This window comes from Sphaerodactylus townsendi, linkage group LG04, assembly GCF_021028975.2.
Source record: "Sphaerodactylus townsendi isolate TG3544 linkage group LG04, MPM_Stown_v2.3, whole genome shotgun sequence".
Taxonomy (NCBI): Eukaryota; Metazoa; Chordata; class Lepidosauria; order Squamata; family Sphaerodactylidae; genus Sphaerodactylus; species Sphaerodactylus townsendi.
Genome location: NC_059428.1, coordinates 152,425,622 through 152,448,515, shown reverse-complemented (window position 1 = coordinate 152,448,515; position 22,894 = coordinate 152,425,622). Strand labels below are relative to the sequence as shown.

The 22,894-nt window shown below is 51.1% G+C and overlaps 1 protein-coding gene across 1 annotated transcript; it reads left to right on the top strand.

The window, feature by feature from the left end:
• The first annotated feature begins 585 nt into the window (after positions 1-585).
• SBK1 (SH3 domain binding kinase 1) lies at positions 586-22,764 on the top strand. The gene is made up of 4 exons (XM_048494709.1): positions 586-913; positions 17,089-17,291; positions 18,025-18,227; positions 18,611-22,764. The coding sequence occupies exons 2-4, from the start codon at positions 17,090-17,092 to the stop codon at positions 19,397-19,399; spliced, it is 1,194 nt and encodes a 397-aa protein (XP_048350666.1). The 5' UTR covers positions 586-913; position 17,089; the 3' UTR covers positions 19,400-22,764.
• Positions 22,765-22,894: the final 130 nt, after the last annotated feature.

Genomic DNA, 22,894 nt, shown 5'->3' with positions numbered 1-22,894 from the left:
TCTGGAGGGCTGTGAGTTTGAAACCTGTGGATTAGATAGATAGATAGATAGATAGATAGATAGATAGATAGATAGATAGATAGATAGATAGATAGATAGATAGATAGATAGATAGATAGATAGATAGATAGATAGATGACCTAGCTGTAACTAGTGTGTTTAGATAGATGATTTATATATGCATACTTTGCATATACAGAAATATTTGACTTGGCTGTAACTAGTGAGTATAGACAGATTGATAGACAGACAGAATCGTAGAATTGGAAGGGGTCCTAGAGGTCCTCTAGCCCAACCCCCTGTTCAACACAGGATCAGCCTCCCAGGCCGGGTTTGCTCGAAGACTGCCGGCGGGGGGGGGAGGAGAACGCTTGTCCTCGAAAAGCCCCCAGATTAACCCGGATCCCGGCACCTTTTTGGCAGCCGCTCAAAAGGGCAGCAGCTTCTGGCTTGACCTAGAAAGGAAACCAAATCGATGCGGGGGGTGAAATAAACCGGTCCTCTTTAGGACCCGGCAGGCTGGGGGAAGCCAAGGGAGGGAGGGAGGGAGGGAGCGCAGGGAGGCCAGTCTCCTCGCGTCTCTCCAGGCGGGCAGGCAGCCTTCACACGCCCGCCCGCCCGCAGAACAAAGGCAGCAGCAGCAGCAGCAGCGGCAGGCGGGGCTGCGGAGCTCTCCGGCCAGGCCGGCAGCGGCTCGCTGGGCAGGGGGAGGTCCGCCCTGGGCGCCCCCCCCCCCCCGGGCTTTTGCACCGGCGGCGATGCCCGCGTCTTCCCGAGGCTGCGAGGAGGAGGCGAGGCTGCGCCGGCGGGGTTGCTGCAGCGCCGCGGCCGTCTAGCCCGGGCGGGGGGAAGCGGCGACCCTCCCTCCCTTCCGCGGCCAGGGACATGACGGCGAGACCCCCCTAAGAAGCAGGTGCGCCGCTGCGATCGGAATGGGGAGAGGGTGGCAGAGGGAGGGGGGAGTCGGGATCGAGTCGGATCCCTCCCCCCAGATCCTTGGGGGGAAAGGAGGGGTCGTGGAAGAAGGGATGCAGGTGAGGAAGGGCTGGCGGGCGAGGGGGGGGGGGTGCAATGGGGATTGCTATGCAATTCCCGTCTCCCGACAGCAGAAAGGGGCAGAGGAGACCGTGTCCTAGGAAGACCGGGGGTGGGGGGTCGGGTATTATGTGTGTGTGGAGGATTAGGGGTTTGTCGCGACTAGAACAAGGACCCCCCCCCCTTCCGCCACACGCTCCATCCTCCACCTGCAGCCCTTGCTACCATTGCAATAGCTCTGGGGTGGGGTTATTATTGAGGATGCTCTAAGAAACGCCTGTTAGCCCCCCCCCCCAATGCAAATAGAACACTTGGAACTCCCAAGGACCCCCCCCCCATGCAGGTATGTCGCTGGTCCCCCTTTCCTCCCCCCCCACCCCACTGAAACCGTTTTATAGCAGGCTGACATCCCTCCAGTCCCTCCCCCCAAATCCAAGATCTGCAAAAGCCCCATTAAACCTGGGCTGCCTGGTGTGAACCCCCTTCCTTCCCACTTGGGGGCAGAAACAGACAGCAAGGAAATGGACAGTGAGGGAGGGGTCTGGCAGGGAGGGACCATCTCAGGCTTTAGATTCCCCCCCCCTTTATGGTCAGCCTTCCGAGACCACCTGCTTTGGCCAGCTTTCTAGGATGAGGACTTAGCTATCTGCTCCTTCTGCTGCGGCCAGATCTTTCTCTCAACGTCTACCAGAATCTCTAAGATGGGGGGGGGGGGGGGGCGATGGGAAGTTCTAGATCTGTGTTGTCAATTTCTTCCCCCCATTCTTTCACTCTCCCCCCCCCCCAGGCAGGAGTCTTGTGTATGTCTGTTTAATGCTTTATTGCAATGGGTTTCAACCTGCAAGACCCCCTAATTCTCCCCTCGCCAATTGACAACCACAGTGGATTCTCTGGTATAGACTGAGGGGGTTTGTTTTCTGCTCGGGGCCAGGAAAAATTGTGCCAGAATCCTCCATAACGTCCCAGGGGCTCTTCGCTAGGCAGATCGAAGGGGGAAGAGTTTCCCTGCAGGCAGAAAGTTTTTTGGGGGGTGGGGTGGGGGAGATGCCCCATGTTTTTCTGGAGTGATCCATTTGCCAAGTATGAGGAAGAGGAGGAAGAGGAGGAAGAGGAGGAGAGGGGCCTAGCTTGTTTTATTCTGCTAGCTGTTAAGAAACAAAGAGGTATGCCCGACCCACCCCAGGTGGGGTTGGATTGGACCCAAGTTGGGCGCTGGGGTTGTTCGGGTGTTTGTTTCTCGCCTGCTGTCACAGCCTAGATCCGATTTGCTGACCGCGTGGTGGCTGTTGTGCCGTCTCCTTTCCTGGGTAGACGAGTGGCTCAGACAATGGACAGATTCATTCTTGACTCTTCTTCTTCTTTTAAAGAGCAGCCGTGATCTTAAATTCAAGTTCTCTTTTGTCCGTTTCTCTCTAGCTGGTGGCAAATAATCCAAATGCTTTCCAGTGCCATGGGGGGAGTCAGGTGCCTTCCTAGAAATGCCGGCACTTGTATCTGTTATCTATACATTATCTCCTTTGTCTGTTTTGACTCAGGGACCAGTCTTTTCCCAAGGCCTGCTACGAGGCTGGTCACGTTAGTGGATGGGCAGTGCTACCTTTTACAGTAGCAGGGGCGCGGTTGTTTGCTTTTGGTCGTGGATTTCTGTGGGTCGCGGCCCTGTTCCGTTGGGCTGCTGCCCCCCTCTGTAGGCTGTGTGGCAGGAAAGAGGTGGATTTCGAAGGAGTCTCCGAGCTCTCTCTGGGCTCAGGAGACTGAGTGTTTCCCAAAGCACCACGGATCGATGATTACTCCTTGACCTTAAAAAAAAACCATGGATCAGAACACAGAGGTCACAAGAATTCTGCACTGAGACATGCCAGATTCTGCAACCAGAACAAATGATTTAAAATAAGTGTATCTGCACTTCCACTCTTGCTTTGTGGAACTTGAATGCTCAAAGAGGCCTGCCCTTGATAATAGGTTGTTGGGATTATCTACAGCAGCGTCTCCACCCTTTCCAGACTAAGGAGTCACCTTTGAGCCCATGGTGTTGGCGTGGGACCTGCTAAGATACAAGCCTGTGACATCACAGGAACAGGAAGAGAGGGAGACGGGGTGATGACCTCACTGTTGAAGGGCATGATTGTAGTGGACCACAGAATGAGAGGACCAGAGGCAGGGGACTCAAACCCTGCACCAAGAGCTGTGTCACAGCAAGGAACGAGCCAAGGGTTACAAGCATGAGTGAATCCTCAGTACCGCCGAGTGACCTCGCTTCATCGTTCTGCACATGTGCAAAGAGCAGCAGGAAGCCCAGTGTCCTTGTTTCCTTCGCACGGGCATTCACGGTTGTTCTGCCAAAGAACATCACAAACAATAAAGCAGATGTGCAGCTGTTCAGGGCTCAGAAAGCGGAGTTCCACAACTCGCCTGAAGGTGTCAGCCTTCTGGTTGAAGAAGAAGAAGAAGAGTTGGATTCATACCCCCCTTTCTCTCCTGTAGGAGACTCAATGAGGACGGAAACTCCTTTCCCTCCCCCTCCTCACAACAAACACCCTGTGAGGTGGGTGGGGCTGAGAGAGCTCAGAAGAACTGTGACTAGCCCAAGGTCATCCAGCTGGAGTGCACAGGCTAATCTGAATTCCCCAGATAAGCCTCCACAACTCAAGTGGCAGAGCAGGGAATCAAACCCGGTTCCTCCTGTTCAGGCTGCGAAAGCTCTCTTATACTGACTCAGACCCTTGTTCCACCAAGGTCAGTATTGACCAGCAGGACTCGCAGGAGCATTCCATGGTCTCAGGTGGAGGACTGTCACATCTGAGTGGAGATACTGGGACCTTCCACCTGACAAGCAGATGCTCCACCACGGAGACAGGGCCACTCCCTTATTTCCCAAAACAGCTACTTGAGATCCTTTAATTGGAGCTTCCGATTGACAAGCTAGGTTTGCCGTGGATCCCCCAAAAAGAGAGCAGACCTGTCGACGCCCCCAGTGATTCCTCTGGGTCTAGATGTCTCAGTGCTTGGTGCACCTCCACTAGGCAGAGCTTGGCTTCTCAACCTCAGGTAGAAACAGGGGAGCACAACCTCTTGATAGACTCCCAAAGCAGCAATATATCCAGTGATATCATCAGCTGCACGCTTGTACCCAAAGCCTGGGGCTCAATCCATGATTAATCCAGGATGGTGGTTCCCAACTTTTTTCACCTGCGTACCCCTGGGCAACCCATTGTCCTAAAATTGTGCCCCCGTATTAGCAAACACAATATTTGCATGCCCCCAAATTAGCAAACACAATATTGCATGCCCTTGGGGGTATGCGTACCCCAGGTTGGGAACCACTGATCTAGGGGATCCCAACTAACATCTAGATGTCCAGAAGACACCTACAACATCCACCTGGGTTTCCTTGGAAACTCATGAAGGAGAATGTATTGTCGAAGACCTTCATGGCTGGACTCAACTGGTTGTTGTGGGCTTTCCGGGTTGTGTGGCCATAGTCTGGTGGATCTTGTTCCTAGCGTTGGGAACAAGATCTACCAGACCACGGCCACTCAGCCCAGAAAGCCCAACAACCAGTCATGAAGGAGAGGTCCCCTAGTGGCTATTAGCTGTGCCAACTAAATGGAACCAGCAGCTTCAGAGGTGGCAACACTTCGAATATCAGTTGCTGTTGTTCAAGAACACAAGGAGGCAACCGCCCCACCCCTATTCATTGGGAGCACTTCTGAGAAGGGACACGGAGCCACATTTGGCGCTAGCCCAGTGAAAAAACACACACACGGCAATTTTACAAACGTAGTTGACGCGGCACGTAAAATTGGGAAAGCGGCTATTTTTATCTCAAATGATACTCCTTGGAAATGTGACTGATTAATTTGAATGATCTGGTTGGAAGCCTGTCTTCCGGGGAACAGCTGCTGTGTTAAAGATAGGCATTATCCCTTGCCAGTCGCCACGTTTATTTTATTTTATTTTGCCACAGAGGAGAGGAACATCGGAGCATGCTCTGCAGGTTAGTGATGTGAACCACGCTAGAAAATGATGGATGTAGTATTTTTAGAAGTGTGAGTCAGACCGCTCAGCCCAGGACAGGCAGCCTCTCTCCAGGACATCATGCAGAGAAGCAATGTTCCTCAGCCCGGCTACCTGAAATCCTTCAACTGGAAATGCCTGGCGATTGAACCTGGGACCTTCTGCATGCAAGGTGTGCACCTTGCTGCTGAGCTGGGGCTCTTCCCGGCTCTCCCTCCATACCTTTTGAGAGTTGGCATGTCAGAAAGTTCAAAAAATGATTGATGCACCTTTTCCCAACAAGGCTCAAGAGAGGCACGTGACCCGTAAAAGCCGACAAGATGACAGTTCTGTCCAACCAGCTGGAGGAAAACTGGGGGTTTTGTTTAAAAGAGAACAGGAAGGCGTGAGAGAAGAACCAGTGCCACCCAGCATCCTAGATTGCTCTTCCTTTTCACGTGTTTCTGGAACTGGCCAAGGTTATGGACACTTGGCCCTTGAAGGGTGTCTATTATTTTGTCCAAAGTGTTTTGGCCATGTCTCTTTCATTGGCTTGGGGTGACTGGATACACATGAATCATGAATGAATCTGCCCTCTATGGAATCAGCCCATTGGTCCATGAAGATCAGTCTTTTCTCCTTAGATTGGCAGAGGCTTCAGGAAGAGGTATTTCACAGCCCCTGCCACCAGGTCCTTTTAACTGGAGTTGCCAGGAATTGAGTTACTATGCAGACGCTGTTCCACCGAGTCACGGCAGATCTGAACAAATAAAACAACTAGGAGTTGTTGAACTCATATCCTACTTGAAAATAGTGCTCCAAAACGGTCACAACGCCCCGAAATGGTAAACACATGCCACGCAGAGAAGATAGATGGAACTTTGTCGCTGGTGATCAGTTTGGATGCGTCGAGGACCCTACACAGTGTCTGGATTTGTAACAGTTTCAAGCGACTTCCTTACCAGTCATGATGGACTAACTGCCCTTGGAATCCTCTTCCCAGTCTTGGGGCCAGTCCCAGATCAGTCCATTTGCATCTGAATGGATGATTATTACTTAAAGATTATTACTTTGGCTGTGGCTAAATTTCTGGCCACAGGGGCTCCTCCGTGTAGATGGAAACAGAGGGTGGTATTGGCAAGAGAGGTTCCATCCGAGACCATGGGGCCACTGGATTGTTAAATGTCGGACGGTCAAGAATCGAGGCCTGGCAGGCAGGTGCAGAACTGCAAGGGAGCTGTCCAACAGCACCTGCAAGCATGGTGAAGGTCGATGACTAGAAGAAAGAGTGAGTCCCTTTCAAGGGAAGGTTTTCGTGGTCTGCGTGGCGGCCCCATGGCACACCGCCCCTACTTCTCACTCGCCTCAAAAAAACCTTGCTGGGGTTGCCGTAAGTGGGCTGCAAGGTGGTGGCACTTTACACGCCCACGCACGGTTGCCCCATGATTTCCTAGCGCACAACTTAGGCCTTGATCCAGACAGAATTTGGGAGAAAGGTTTTTCTTTCTCAGCCGGCGTGGCTAAGAATGGTGGGTTCTGATCTTGTGAGGCAGGTGGGGTGGAGAGAGTTCTGAGAGAGCCCAAGGTCGCCCAGCAGGCCTGAGGTGAAGGCGTGGGGAAACAAATCCTGTTTATGAAATAAAGACTCCTCTGCTCGTGTGAAAGAGGGGGGAATCCAACCCGGTTCTCCAGATTAGAGGCCGTTGCTCTTAATCACTACCCCACACCTGCTCCTACACCAAGCCGCTGTAATACTCCTTATTGTAGAGGAAAGTGGGGTATAAAAACCAACTCTTCTTTCTCTTCTCCTTCTGAATCTTGGGTGACAGGATTATGTATGTTGGTCTAGGCTCTTTGTTATCTCTGTTCAAGAGGTCCTGAGGCGGATCATGGACCTTGCAAGCAGAAAAGTAGCACTGCAGGGAGAAAGCTTTTACCCTGGCTCGTGGTCTGTTGTGCTCACTTTCTCTCCATACAGAGCGTTTAATGTTCCAAAATAATCTGATCCAGCTCAGTCTGTTCTACCACGTGGGTATTTCCCCACCTTGTTCTCCTCTGCATGTAAGCAGGGGGTGGGGAGGGGGTATAAGTGATGCCCATCAGAGCTTTGCGTGAACTTAGAACTATCGATAAAAATGAGGCAAATTGAACTTGACGCTTTCAACCTGGTGAGAAATGAAATCATTGGCCAAAAGGGGGGGCTTGGAACTCTGATTCCTTTTGACTGTTTTCATTGCACCAGTAAGACTTGGGAAAGAAGCCAACGAAGGCGGTGGCTGCTACTAAGGACAGAAGCACAGATTCTGCCCTGAGCTCAAGGACTGATGGGAAAGCGATCCGCTGGGATTGATAGGAGCGAAGGAGCTGATGGATTGGGGGAGGGGGGCTTGAGAAACCAGGCAAGAAACCTAACAGAAGCTGGAAGGCACGGAGCCAGGAGAAAAGGGGTGGGCAGTCAGACACTGGCCACCTGAGCACCAGGCAGAAAGACAAAGGGAATAACATCAGAGAGGGAGGGAGGGAGGGAGGGAGGGAGAGAAGAGTTAATGGGGCTTTGTTTGCAGCAGGGATGCAGAGCTGGTGTGGCCGGAGAGCCAGAAACCGCAGCTGAACAAGACTGGTGATAAGGGAATAAGGAGCCATTGCTGCATTTCGAGAAACGGGAAAGAGAAAGAAAGGGAGAGAGAGATTGTTGCTTCTGACCGAGCCTGGAACTCAGACAGGATTCATCTCATTTTACTATCCCGTATTGAAGTTAACCAGCCCTTCCTCCAGCCAGCTCACAGCAATGCACAGAGTTCTCCATCTTATTCTCACAACAGTCCTGGCAGCTAGGTCAGCCGGAGAGAATGTGACTTGCCAGAGGGCAGCCAGGGAGCTGAGCGGGGATTGGATCTCGGGGCTGTCCGAATGCCATTCGGACACTCCAACCACTCTGCGAGACCAGCTTCCTGTGCACAAGAAAAGGTGAGGCAGTGAACTGTCAAGGGCAGCAGAATGGGAGATGTCTGCCATGCAGGGTCCAACTGACCAGGAAGTTCTCTTGCTCAGCCTTCATTGTAACAAACCATTCTGGAGAGCAGGTTGGGAAATATGGTCTAGATCAGGGGTGTCACTCGCGGCCCTCCAGATGTCCATGAACTACAATTCCCATCAGTCCCTCCCAACATGAACATTGGGTATACTGGCAAGGGCTGATGGGAATTGTAGTTCATGGACATCTGGAGGGCCGCAAGTTTGACATCTGTGGTCTAGATTGTCCCCTTGTCTCCAGAGATGGGCCACTGCTTCCTGGCCTTTGTGAATCCTTTTGTGGACGAAGGTAGTGTAAGAAAAATTGGGAGTAGATGGGATTCTTGTGCTCTGCCCAGACCCTGCTCCTCTGCACAATCAATACATGCAGAAATCAGTGGCTTGAAATAAGATATAGTATGCATATGCCGGTCGTTTTGGCAGGCTGAAGAACCGAAGCTCATCTCAGTGCAACATTTGTATTGCCTGAGGACAGAATTTTCATTCGTTCGTTCACTCACTCACGCATTCCCTAAGTGGCTGACAGCATTTCCCTCCCCTCCATGTTATCCTCACAACAGCCCTGTGAGGTAGGATAAGCTACAAGTGTGACTGGCCCAAACTTACCCAGCAAGCCTCCATGGAATGGGTACCGATTTGAACCGAGGCCTCCCACATAATAGTCTAATGCTGTTAATCTTTGGTGCAGAATTTGAAGGATACGTCTTTTCCAAAAAGCGTGGCGCCTTACCCATCCTGAGCCACCCCTGTGTTTTTCTTCACTAGCTTGGCTTCAAGGGCCTTCCTCCTTTGTGCAACCCGTTCCTATTTGTCAGTCTCTTTCTGGGGCTCCTCCTTCTCTAGAGCCAAAAAGGAGGGATTCCAAGTGCACTTTGGCATCCTGTGGCCGCCCGGTTCTCCGTTCAAGCAGAGAATGGTTGACAAACCGAGTCTCGTCATCCAGCTTGAGATGTTCCTGGAGATTTGGGGGCGGAGTCTGGGGACGAGAGAGAGCCCTGCAGAAATGTGATGCGGGCAGAGTCCACGCCCTGGCCTGCCGCTTCCTCAAGGAAACTGATGTCTGATGTCTGGAAATCAGTTGCAGTTTTGGGTGATATCCAGGCCCGCCCTGGAGGCTGGCAACCCTAGTTGGCACAATGAGCAGAGAGGCTCTTTCAGAGGCGTATCTAGGGAAAATGTAACTCCATGCAAAATCTGAGTTTTCCGCCCGCCCCCACCACGACCAAACAACTTTTTTTGCACCAGGTCTTTAAGTCAGTGTATGGACCTGGGGGGAAGGATGAGGGGTGGGGGCAATTTTCCACACACCCCCACTTGACTAAATGGCTGCAGCCCGGGGACATTTGACCCCATATGTCCCCCTGGGCTCTTTTTATCCTGGAAAATCATGGATAGGGATCACGTGGAGGTGACGCTTTATAGGTCATAAAAGCACAGCTTCCTGTAAAACAAGCAAGGGACTTTTTTTTTTAATGCAGCAATTAAATAAGCTCTAATAAATCACAAAGACCAGCCGGTGTTGAGCCAGGAGAGAACTCGAGAGGGGCTCAAGAATGAAGTAGCTGAGCTACAAACAAAGCAAGATAATTTATCATCAAATAGAGTCTGGGATCCAGAGGCCTGGAGGGTGGCCAAGGGAGAGCCGGTGTTTTTTAGAAAGTTGCTGTGCTACACTGGGGGATTTTGGGAAGCTGAGCACGAAGCGCCGTACAGCAAAAGTCCCGTGGCGTGGAAATGACTGCCAGCAATCCCGTGGCTGTTAGAATTCCGCACGTGTAAGGGGACTGGGTGGGTTTGCAGGGGAGAGAAAGAGGACAGTTTGTTAGTTCCCTTCCCCTTTCAGAAGATGACTTGCGTTGGGGTCCCTTCATCAGGGACTGGATAACCGGTAACCCTGGAAACAACTGGGCAAAAGGTGTGCAGTTGCCATGGTTTATGAGGGTTGGGGTTGGGGGGGGGGAGACTGGCGCTTGGCAGCCAGAATGCGAGGGTCTCCTGTCTCAGGAGACAGAGGGTAGGAATTATGCACCAGCACACCAGGAGAGACAAGATATACATTGCGGTGTTTCTTTCCACTATTCCAGGGGGATTGGGGGGGGTGTGTGTGAGAAGCTGTCCTTGCCTAGCCGCTGCCTGCATTTGGAAGAGGAAAGCCACAATTTGTACACGTGCAAATTGTAGTCACCCGAGGTGATGGGCGCTTGCGGGGAACGGCAGCCCAGCTGGTTTCCAAAGCAAAAGAGTCCAACTCCCCAGGAGCGCTGTGAAGACATGATTTCACAGGCAGCTGCAATGCAAAAACCTCCTTCCTCTAAATGAAGATTACCCCCCAATGCCTTTCCAGCTCATTTATTTTGACGGTGATAATATTTTGTTCTATTTTCATTTATTCATTTACTTCATTTAAATCTCTGCCTTAGTCCCCGGTGAAGACCCGAAGGAGTTTATATCCTTCCCCTCTCTTCCATGTTATCCTCACAACAACCCTGTGAGGGTGTGACTGGCCCAAGGTCTTCCAGCAAGCTTCCTGGCAGGTGTGGGATTTGAACCTGGGTACCCCAGATCCTATTCTGACATGCTCATCGCTACTCCGTCCTGGCTAACTTGTGACCTCAGAGCTGAAACGCTCTTGTCCCTAAGGCCGGTTTAATCAACAGTAGCAAGAGGTTCCCATTTTCAATCTTGTGTGTGTCTTGAACTTGGCTTCAGTCCCATCTACGCACAACATTGAGAGCCAGCATGGCGTAGTGGTTAAGAGCAGGTGCACTCTAATCTGGAGAATCGGGTTTGATTCCCCGCTCTGCCACTTTTGCTGTGGAGGCTTATCTGGGGAACCAGATTAGCTTGTGCACTCCAACACACGCCAGCTGAGGTGACCTTGGGCTAGTCACAGTTCTTCGGAGCTCTGTCAGCCCCACCTACCTCACAGGGTGTTTATTGTGGGGGCGTGGAAGGGAAAGGAGATTGTCAGTGCCTTTGAGTCTCCTTACAGGAAAGAAAGGGGGGAATATAAATCCAAATTCTTCTTCTAAATCCAAACATGGAGAAAACTGTACTCTCTGGTGCTCCTTTCTGCAAGAAGCTGCGATTTCACAGGGCACCCCCTGAAACAGTTGGCTGGAACAGCAGGGCAGCTGCTTTGCCGAGTCCCAGGCACGGTTGGGTGAATTTCACCCAGCAGCACAAGGCAGCTTGTGCACCTGTCCATCTGCGGGATCGATGGGAATTTTGCCTAGTGGGTCACGGAAGCTTTCTAGGGAAGATTCCAAGGAAGTCTGTGCCTTGCGTGATGAAGTTGTGTGTGAGGGATAGGGCGGCGGCGTGGGGATGACTCCCTGGTCAACTTGGTGCCCTCGAAATTGTGCAAAACGCATCTTGCTGCCATCTGATTCAATTTAAACTAGTAAAGACTTTCAAGCCTGGACGTGGCTAGCCGTATCTCCCCAGTCTTGGAAGCTCATGGCCAGGTCTGGTTAGGACTTGGATGGAAGACCACCAAGGAAGTCCAGGGTCGCCACACATAGGAAGGCAAGAATGAGACCTCTGCTCTCCTCCTGCCTTGAAAAATCCTATGAGGTCGTCATAAGTGGGCTGCGACTTGATGGGACTTTCCACCACCACGGATTTGCAAAAAATGAGGCCCGGCCCCATAAAAAGCAGGGATGGGTGATTTTTTGTAGTGAAGATTTCAAGTTCATAAGCTGCTCACAGAAAGAATCTCTTTGCCCTCTACAGTTTCCAGATCTCTTGAGGATCAGGACTCCAGAAGACAAAAGGGATCTAAAGCTTGGGATCTAAAAAGAGGATCAGGGGGAGGAGTCTGATGCAAAAGGGGTGGATCCTAGTGAGGTAGGGGTAGAAGATGTCACTTGCAGGGCCAACCTACCTTAAGTTTTTTCCAAAATCCTGGCCATCTACTTTACATATTAGGTTACCATTGGCTAATAGGGACCTTAACTCCTCCAATCAGGGTCTGCAACCTGCGGCTCTCCAGATATTCATGGACTACAATTCCCATCAGCCCCTGCCAGCATGGCCAATTGGCAGGGGCTGATGGGAATTGTAGTTCATTAACATCTGGAGAGCCGCAGGTTGCAGACCCCTGATTAGCAGTTGATTTGATTCTGCTCCTGATCGTTACTGCAAAAAAGTGAAATAAAAGTAAATGATCGGAGGACACCTCTTTTGACCCGCTCATGCCCAGACTTGCTCTTTTTTATCACTATTGGGAGGAGCGTCAACATGCACGTCAATCATAGCCGTGGCTTTTTTTCATTTGGTAGAACCACGGAAGGCGGGACTGGACCTTGGTGGGAAATGGAAATGGTCCAGAAGCAACCTGAGCCAAGTGATCCTAGAGGTGTTGCAGGGACTAGCAGCGGGGACCACAGGCACTGGGTCTCCTGCGAAACTGCCACCACCGCTGGGGCTCGGCTGAGCCCTCTCCAAGCCACCAGAAGCCCTCTGAGGCACTGGCCCATTTGGACCTCATCCAGTTAAATTGGAGGTCCAGCCCAGCCCTGGTTATGACATGGAAAGTCTTACGCCAGGTCCTTTTCCTGCACATGTTAATTGGTCTTCAGAGTCTTGAAGTGCAGCGACGTGCCCTTGAGCAACCTTGGCGCCTCTGTGCCCGTAAACAAGCCTTTTCCTATTTGCCCATCCTCCTTCCTGCTAATTGCATCTATTTCCATGTAAGCAACGGTGGCAAAGCCATTTTCTTTCACGCCATTTAATAACGGGGTAGATGTCCCTGGCGCTGGCGTGGGGAGTAGGGCTCCAACAGGCTGGCTGGACTTAGAAAAGGATGTGCGGGCTCTTCTGTTTAGTATGGGGAGGGGAGAGGCAGCTGTGCCCTCCAGCCTTCTCAAGAAGCTGCTAATGAGCTGCCAATTACTTATTGGCAGCGCTGAGCCTTCCTGAGCTGGGGGCCACGGGAGAGCTACAGCAAGCCAGACGCTCGATCGGGAAGGAACAGGGACTGTTTCCATGGCTAATGCTGAGACCAAGCCCAGGGAAGGCAATCCAATCAAATATGGATTATTCCCAGTGGTGAGATTCCAATAATTCAACAACCGGTTCTGGTGGTGGGATTTAAAATAATTTAACAAGTGTTTGTTTACAAGCACCATTTTAACAACCCGGTTCTGCCGAAGTGGTGCGAACTGGCTGAATCCCACCACTGATGATTTCCCATGCAGCTGAGTGATATGGAAGGCGCATAGTTGCAAATTATACACTTTCAAACTTCTGAAACGTCTGGGGAATAATCCACATTTAATCCACACACTGAATAATCTTAATCAAATGGCTCATTGGCAAAAATGATTTGTATCCACGCTTTTCCAAAAAATTGGAATGGTATATGGGGGGGTCTTCCCTCATTCTATCTCCCCAATAGCCATATTGGTGAGGTTAAAAGAGAAGTACTGGGGCAAACGCAGCCAGTGAGTATCACGGGTGAGTAGAAATTTGAACTCAAGCCTCTGAGTTTTAAAACAGGAGTTGAGACATCACCCGGGTTTGCTCGGCTTCTGGAACCGGTGGGATTTTGCAGGATCGGGGCTGCTCTTTGAAGCCCAAATGAACTAATGTCCCATTTTTGTGCCCAGAAAACTCTACAAAATCTCTACTCCACATGTCCGATGCCAACAGTGGCATCTTGCATAAAGGTGTTTAATTGAGCAACTGGGCTCATTGATCCCAGGGGAAGGTGCACACACGTATCTACCCATGAACCGTTGTGCTCGCTAGACTGGCCCCGTCTCCTCACCTGAACTTGTTGCATCAAACTCTCACCAGAGAGACAGAACGAGAGGAAAGATGGAATACCGCTGCATTAAAGTGACACTGCAAAAATTGGCTGGGGGAGACGTAACCGGCGGAGGCTGAACTGCGTGCTACTGCAAATGGGAGCCGGCTGCCAAAACAGCCTCTCCTGCATCATTTCATAGATGAAAACAGAGACCTGTAACACTTCCGATTGCCATGGCAAAGATAACTGCTTGACCCCCCACACAAGCTCAGTATTGCTCATCATGCAAGACTGTGCTCCGCCTGCTGTGCTACATCTTCCTTTCTTCTGATCCTGCCGTCAAGTCACAGCTGACTTATAGTGACCCTGCAGGGTTTTAAATGCAAGAGATGTTCGGAGGTGGTTTGCCACTGGCCGCTTCCACGTTATGATCCTTGTATTCCTTTGGGGCCATCTATCCAAGCACTTGCCGGGGCTGACCCTGCTCAGCTTCCAGATCTGATAAGATCAAGCTAGTCTGGACTATCCAGGCCCTTTTCTCTACAACAAGCTAAACCAAAAGAGTGCCAATTAGTTTGCATAAAGATAACCCAGATAAATGCCACAGCCAGGACTTCCCTCCGGTAATATTACTCAGTTTGACTGTCATTGCTGCTTTTCCAAGTGAGCGCATCAACACAAGTATTCATCATCTGGGACTCACCCTGGTATTTTCAATGTAATGACGATCACATTTCCTCTCTACTTGCAGTCAAAGGTACAACCTGATGCCACTTTATCACATCTGGGACATCATACAAACAAGAGGCCTTAAGATCAGGGCCTGAAACGTTCCCTCCCCCTTTCAAAAACACCTGTCTTGAGTGAGAGTTCTGGAGTACTTGGAAGCCTGCGCAGTTTGGTTGGTCTTGCTGTGTGGCTGGGATTTTGCTTTGGATTGAAGAAGAAGAAGAAGAGTTGGATTTATATCCCCCCTTTCTCTCCCATAGGAGACTCAAAGGGGCTTACAAACTCCTAACCCTTCCCCCCTCACAACAAACACCCTGTGAGGTAGGTGGAGCAGAGAGAGCTCAGAAGAACTGTGACTAGCCCAAGATCACCCAGCTGGCGTGTGTGGGAGTGCACAGGCTAATCTGAATTCCCCAGATAAGCCTCCACAGCACAGGCGGCAGAGCGGAAATTCAAACCCAGTTCCTCCAGATTAGAGTACACCTGCTCTTAACCACTACGCCACTGCTGCTCCTGCTGAAGCGTGGCCACCTGAAACTCCTGCTATGGAATGGGGTTGTTCAGGATCCAAAGCACAAGGACAGCATATTGGGGGGCCGGGGCCGGGGGACAATTTAGGACTGTGTAACAGGAATAGAGAAAGCAAGATTTGGGGAAATGTGTGTTCTTTCAAGGATGGAAGAAGCTGCAGCCCAGGTAGGGGAAGGACAGAGCGAGGACCTATAAATACCTGCCACAGATTTGGAGCTGGGAAGGAAGGAGCAGATAATCTTTTAGTCAATGAGAAGCGGATAAACACAGCAACTTGAGTCAGAGCAGGTAGAAAGAGGCAAGGCTTGCAAACAATACAGGGCTCACCCGTCTGGTAAGCAATTATTGGAATGGGTTATGGGACCAGGAAGAGCGACGCTCGCTTCACCCACCCAAAGTTGCCCCAGCAATTCCGTATCGCCTCGACTCCGCCCACTCCACTACGCAGAGATAATACTGACCCATATTACCAGAGGTTACTGTAACGCTGTCTGGGCTGAGCTGGCATCCCAGAATAAAACTGATCTTAGACGAACAAATATAAAGCAAGGTCAACTTAATGAAAGGCGGTAGTTAGCACGGTGAAGCAGTATCTGGGAGACTCGGGTTTGAATCCACCCTGTCAAGAAGATCGTTGGGTGATCTTAGGACCGCTATTGCCCTCTCTCTCTGCCTTGCCTACCTCACAAGGTTGTTGTAAGGATAAAAGTGAGAAAGGTAGATCCTGGCATGCTGCAAGTTACAGGACGAGTGGGAGACAAAATGCTCTTGAGTGATGGATGGGATGGTATTGCACGATAAAAAAAATCCCCACATTTAAATGGAATGCATTATAATTTTTCAGGAAACAGTCTGAGATGTGAGGCCATCTTGAGGGTTGCAGTTCCACCTCCACCCAGAGGGAGGCAGCGTGGAATGAGCACCAGCTCAGTCCATGGTTCCTTTTGGGTCCGCCGCTAGGCTTAGCCCACCAGAAATTGCATTTGTTGCTCTGTACCTGCAAGACTGTATCCCCACCCCTTCACCATTCTCTGCTCTGCAAGATTTTTCATAAATATCTGAAGCTTATTGCTAAGTTGTGTGTGTGTTGTTGTTAGTGTCGTTTTAGATTTTATTGTGAGTATTCATGGATTTTGGGGGGAAGGAGTTTTAGCAAGATTAAAAGGCCTCATATTGTATGATTTCACTGAAAAAAAAACCCCATCAAGTTATTTGTACTTAACTTTGAATTTTCTAACACATGGGAAATTTTTTTAATTGACCTACACATATCTTCTAAAAACACATTTCACCACCTGTTAAAATTCTAATAACAAACCAGGAGCCCAGCTTCAAGTTGCAAAAGTGAATCGACCTGGTGTAGAGCCAGCATGGTGTAGTGGCTAAGAGCAGATGGAGTCTAATCTGGAGAACCGGGTTTGAAACCACACTCCTCCAACTGAGTGGCAGAGGCTTACCTGGTGAACCACTTGTGTTTCTGTACTCCTTCATTCCTGCTGGGTGACCTTGGGCTAGTCACAGTTCTTCAGAACTCTCTCAATCTCACCGACCTCCCAAGGTGTCTGTTGTGGGGAGAGGACAGGAAAGGAGCTTGTAGGCCACCTTGAGTCTCCTTACAGGACAGGAAGGTGGGGTATAAATCTAGACTCTTCTTCTTAAACCCCAATCTCCCTTGTCTGCATGGAATCATGGTAAACTGAGGGTGCGCATGCGAGCATTTTTATTGTATAGCCAGAATGACAACCATGAAAGTGAGGCTTATGATCCTGAGTTTTCTGTGTCCAAAAGAACAGCCAGTTCAACAGGCTAGCTCTAAGCTGCTGCCATTTGACATGGTGCCATAGAACTGAAACTTACAAACTGTGAAATGTCAGATCTTTCATTTTGAAATCTGAAACACTGTCTTTGTGGTTCGACTTTACTTCTAGCTCTGCTCAGGGGTACCCCGGAGGCGGGTGGTTATCACAGTAGCGGCCCCCTGACACTCTCTCTCTTTCTGTGTTTTCCAGAATGACAATGAGTGCAGGCTCCATCGAACAGGAGCCGTCACGCAAGCTGGCCTGTTGCGGGGTGCCCCTCATCACGGAGGACATGCAGTCGCTCGCCATTCGCACGCTGTCTGGCACGGACATCAACAAACACTATGACCTCATCCGCGAGCTGGGAAAAGGGACCTACGGCAAGGTGGATCTTGTCTCCCACAAGAGCACAGGTGAGCTCAGCGGCACCCCTTCCTGGTGGCTTCAAAGAAGAAGGTGTTGAATCCCTGCTCCTCTGTAGGTGGCCCAGAAACCTCCTCAGCATGCCAAAACCTAAGGCTGGTGGAGCAGAGCCTGGTTGTGTCAGGTTTTCCAGCATATTGGTGTTTCTGTCCAACACCAGAAAACATACATAAGAGCATTGATGGTTAGGGTCAGTGGTCTGTCTGCTCTAGTGTTCTGTGTCAGGCTGGCCAACCAGATTCCCCTACAGACACAACCAGGGCAGAGAGGTCAGAGCCTTTTTCTGCGTTGCCCCTCAGGAATTAATGTTGAGTGGATTACCGCTTCTGGACATGGAGGCTCTAACCCCGTGGTGGCAAACCTTTGGCACTCCAGATGTTATGGACTAAAATTCCCATCAGCCCCTGCCAGGGGCTGATGGGAATTGTAGTCCATAACATCTGGAGTGCCAAAGGTTCGCCACCACTGCTCTAACTAGTCCTCATAATTGTTGGCAGAACCCCTCTCCAAACAATATCTTTGTCAACTGATCACTACAGGGTCAGTTTGGCCATCAAAATCAAAAGAGCGCCTGAAGAGACGTTTCCACCCTTTCAAAAAAAAAAAAATCCCTGTTCCGGTTGCCAGAACATTCCTTCAGGGCTGACTTCTCTAGACCCTTCCCCTCCTTCTCCGTCCCTGAGGTGACTTCCTCCGCAATCTCCTTTCTCTCCCCAACCACAGGCACCAAGATGGCCCTGAAGTTTGTCAACAAGAACAAGACCAAGCTGAAGAATTTCCTGAGGGAGTTCAGTATCACCAATACACTTTCCTCCAGCCCTTTCATCATCAAAGTCTTTGACGTGGTCTTTGAGACGGAGGACTGCTATGTCTTCGCTCAGGAATATGCACCTGGTGGAGACCTTTTCGATATCATTCCGCCACAGGTAACCAGGTCCTTCCGTCCTTCCGTCCTTCCGTCCTTCCGTCCTTCCGTCCTTCCGTCCTTCCGTCCTTCCTTCCTTCCTTCCTTCCTTCCTTCCTTCCTTCCTTCCTTCCTTCCTTCCTTCCTTCCTTCCTTCCAACTGTTTAGGCCATCCTGGAAATTTTGGATGGAGGGTGGCATTTCAGGAGGGAATTTAGTGGGTTATCATCCCATAGAGTTCAGCCTCCAAAACAGAGGGAGTCTGGGAACCACTGCTGAAAAGGCCCTGCCTACCTCTGATAGTCGCCCACCTGGTTAGCGAAAGCAGGGTCATTCAGAGAAAAAGTCTCCGATGCAACTTGTGCTTGCTGATCTCAAGCTCATGTTATCCCTCTGTATCTGCAGGTTGGGCTTCCCGAAGACATGGTGAAACGATGCGTGCAGCAGCTGGGTTTGGCATTAGATTACATGCACAGTAAAAACTTGGTTCACAGGGATATCAAACCAGAAAACGTGCTGCTATTTGACCACGACTGCCGCCGTGTCAAACTGGCAGACTTTGGCATGACCCGTAAAGTGGGGTGCCGGGTCAAGCGCATCAGCGGGACCATCCCGTACACGGCACCCGAGGTGTGCCAGGCGGGCCGGGCTGAGGGTTTTACTGTGGACACCAGCATCGACGTGTGGGCTTTTGGGGTGCTCATCTTCTGTGTGCTAACGGGCAACTTCCCTTGGGAAGCGGCCTCGGCTTCGGACACGTTCTTCGAAGAGTTTGTGAGGTGGCAAAAGGGGCGCCTAGCGGGTCTGCCCTCTCAGTGGCGCCGCTTCACGGACAACGCGCTGCGCATGTTCCAACGCCTGCTGGCCCTCGACCCTGAAAAACGTTGCCCTGTGAAGGAGGTCTTCTTCTTCATCAAGTACGACCTGATGTCAGAGGTGCGCCGCCGTCCTTCGTACCGTTCCCGCAAGCACACTGGAGACAAGCTCTCCGCCGGCCCACACCGCCACGAGACATCCAGCACCTGCACTCCCACGCCACTGAAGAGGACCATCCTGACTGAAGGCAGCATCTCCCGCCTGTCTGGCTCAGAATCCGGCCTGCCTTCCCCAGGGGGAGGCAACAGAACTGACGGGCGCCAGGACAAAGGCAAAGGCCAAATGGTGCTGGCCACGGCCATCGAGATTTGCGTCTGACCAGAGGGTGGCAGGCCCCTTGGGGGCCTCACAGCCTGCAGCGGAGATGTCAACACTGTAATGCCCTCCCGTGCTTTGGGACCAGGATACGTGCAAAAACCTATTGCTCGTGGGGAGGGGGGGCAAAAAGACCCGGACCCATATCTTGCAAAGCAAAAACAACAAAACGTGAAAGAAAACGCTCATTTTTCTCAATAATCCTAAAAGATGCAAAACGGATCTGTGGGCGGGATAAGGCCGCTGTAGGAAAAGGCTACTCCTCTTGTGGAGACTGAGCGCGGAGGGGATGAGTTAAGGGACCCGACGGAGTGATTGGCGGCTGGTGAGAACACAGCTTAGCACGACAACGGTCGACGTTTGGGGGATTCACTCCGCCATTTCTGAAGCCAGCGAGTTGGGCTCTCTCTCTTTTTTTGCTAGTCGGGGGTAGCTTCTGTTTGGAGGGGTGGGGTGGGGACTATTGCCAAGGAGTAATAATAATTGATAGCGACAAGATGGGTGGCGGGGGGGGGAGGGATGGAAGGGACCGTCGTGTGGTAGAGTGGCCCCACTGACTCGGCAGGGAGCTTCTTTGCAGGGTCAACGGGACGGGTGGTATAAACAGGGGGCACGTACTGAGCAAAGAGGCTGCAGCTTTCCAAGTACACAGACTCCGGTCGTCCGAGTCTGAGGGCAACCACTTGCTCAGTATGACCTTGTTTATCTCCTGGCTCAAGCAAGGAGCTCTTGGGTGTACAAAGATCATGGCATGACTGAAGGGAACGCCCCACAGATGAGAGGCCTGTGACCTTGGTTTGCTGGGAGAGGCCTCAAAGCTGACTCTGGAAGGCCTGCCTCCCAAGCAGGCGCCTGCCCCTTTACCGGGCTCCTTGTCCAGACTTTGAGGAGGTTTCTGAGGTACCCCAGAGGGTCCGGAGAGCCCCGTTAGCTCGGCTGTGGTGCTAGGCCTGAAACTGACGCATGGCTGTATCTTTTCCCGAGGCAGTAGTGGTAAGCAGTCTTTTCTCTTCTGACTGGCGCTGCCCCAGTGTGACTGAGGGACCGAGTCAGGACAAATCTGAGGAACACGGGGATATTGTAGTTCTGCCAGGGAAGCAATTGATGTAGCAAGTGTCTCCCATGTCACGTGTGTGTGTGTGTGTGTGTATGTGTTTCTGTGGTGGTTGTCAGGTCAAATGTGGTTGTTTTACCATGTTGCCATCACCCCGCTCAGGAAAGAAAGATTTCCTTTTGCTCCCAAGAGCCTACCAATAGGGCCAGGCACTCGGGCCTACTGCAGAGAAGGCCGAGGCGAAGCCATTTGGACTGGGACCACCATCTCCCCCTAATAAGATGCGGACAAGGGCGGGACAGTGGGAATAAAGGATCATTCCCGTTCTTTAGTGGGAGACTCAGATGAGATTGTGCTGCCCACCTGGACATAGACGGGTGCTGAAAAAGCATAGCCTTCCATATAAGCAGCCCAGGAGGGGAAAGGGGAGAACCACACTGTAGTATCCCTCTATCTTACAGACACCCTTAACTGTATGACATCAAGGGCTCATTTCATACAACCCTTCTATCTGGGCAGACTTGGGATTATGGAATCCCCGGGGCAGGGTTTCTTAAGGGAGGGGGAATGTGAGAGGTTGGTTCTGTATTTTTAAAACCATTTTTAAACTATGAACTATCCAATATGGCTGAAGCGCGCGCTCCTTGGGCCTTGGAGAGAACAGTTGTCACTCACAGCGGGATTTGCTGATAACACACTAACTGTGGGCGCACTGCTGAGGAAGAAATGTCAGCCCAGATAAAAAACAAATCTGGCCGTGGGCCCGATGGCCGTGTGTCCTGCCCCCAAGGCAAGGTGCATAGCATGCTCTGTCAGTTTGAAACGAAGCCAGGGTTTAGGAGATTTGGAGCAAGGGGCTTCCCCCCACAAAACAGGGGTCTCCTACCAACGAGATGCCCTCTTTTATCAAGGGCTTAGACCAATACGGACCTCTGCCATTGACTTGATCCACACTGACTTGCGTTACTGAGGGGTTTGACTCGGCGGCAGTTGCCTCTCGGAGGCCGTTGCCCCCAGAGAGAACTCTAAAAAAAGCGTTGGCCACTGCGGCAGTTCTCTGTGAGGCAACGTTGGCTGTGTCGGGCCCCATCTCACATCTGCTTCTTCTCTTCTCCACCCGGGGCAGGAGAGGATAGAATTGGAGACAGAGAAAGCCAACTCAGTCTTCGACGTCCCCTAAGAGATACCTCCACCCTTCCAACAAACAGCTTGCGGGCACCGCCAGGGAGGGGGTGGGGGGAAATTTGGCCCTCCTCCTCTTCCAGACTCCATAGTTTCTGCTCAAAGGGCTATAATGCTATTTCCGAAGCAACAGCAGTTTACAACATGAAAAAAAGGAAACAAAACAGAAACCCAGTCACAAAATGGGCCCCTGCCACCCACCCCCTCCCCTTGCCCTTCCCAACTCAAGGAGGAGGAAACCACTCAGCAGGCGGTTTTTACCAGATTATTGTGCGTGCTTGTGTGTCAAAAGTGAGGGTGTGTGTTTTTTTTCCACACGGTCAATGCCAACCCATGCGCACCCTTGCTGAATCCATTGACCCGAGTTGTCCGAAAGTTCCAGATCCAGAACAGCCTGACACAGGCCTGTGTAATGAACCATTGCATCATCCTCCAGCACTCCGACCAGGTGCGGAGGGTGGGGAGTGTGAGGAAACACCACCTAACTGCCTTGTTTACTGCCCTTCAGGCAGGCTCTCCATCTTCAGGAGCACCGCATTTCATGACCTTTGTCGGCGTGACTTGATAGACCCGCTGCTCATTTCCATGCCCTGCTTTTCAACCTGTACGTCTTGCTGGCCCACACTTCAGTCTTCTGGAGAGGACGCAACGGACTCTTCCCCCTTCTCTCTTGGCATCGCCTTACCATCTTGTGTGTGTTCGCGGGGGAGGGGTCGGGGTGGCAGCCAAGGCTAGAATTTTTTTAGAAACTAGGTATTGCACAGGTTTTAGATATTAGCCGCAATTTCTCCTTTATGCCTTAGGTCCCAACTGTCCTTGATCTTTTGCGCAATAATGTAGATAAGGATTAAGAACACCACATAGACCTTTTTTTTTAAAAAACAGTAACTGAGTTGGTTTTGGGGGGAATGGGCGGAGAAGGGTGGGCTTACAGGGGCGGGGCTTGGGGGCGCGCGCGAGTGTGAGGCGTTTTTTCAATATCATTGTTACGTTGGCTGTCCACTTTCGGACCCCCCCCCCCCCCCCGGTCCCCTCTGTAAGAGGTTTTTTCGTGTCCAACATATGTTACCTCATTTTCTGTCACTGTTGAAAAGAAAAGCATTTTTTTAAAATAAAAAAGCCAACAAAAATAGTAGCGGATGATTTTTTTTTTAATCCAAAAAAGGGAGGAGGAGGAGATGGACATCTCATGAGGGATAAGATGAAATTTTAACTAAATGGAATTGTTCCTGTCATAGCATTGAAATGGTAAAGTCTTTCCA

What these genes read in the sequence shown, in the direction of transcription:
- SBK1 (XM_048494709.1), top strand. Translation starts at nt 17,090, where the DNA reads ATGACAATGAGTGCAGGCTCCATCGAACAGGAGCCGTCACGCAAGCTG. An exon ending in TGTCTCCCACAAGAGCACAG is followed by an intron (nt 17,292 to 18,024) that starts GTGAGCTCAGCG and finishes CCCCAACCACAG; the next exon opens with GCACCAAGATGGCCCTGAAG. An exon ending in TCGATATCATTCCGCCACAG is followed by an intron (nt 18,228 to 18,610) that starts GTAACCAGGTCC and finishes CTGTATCTGCAG; the next exon opens with GTTGGGCTTCCCGAAGACAT.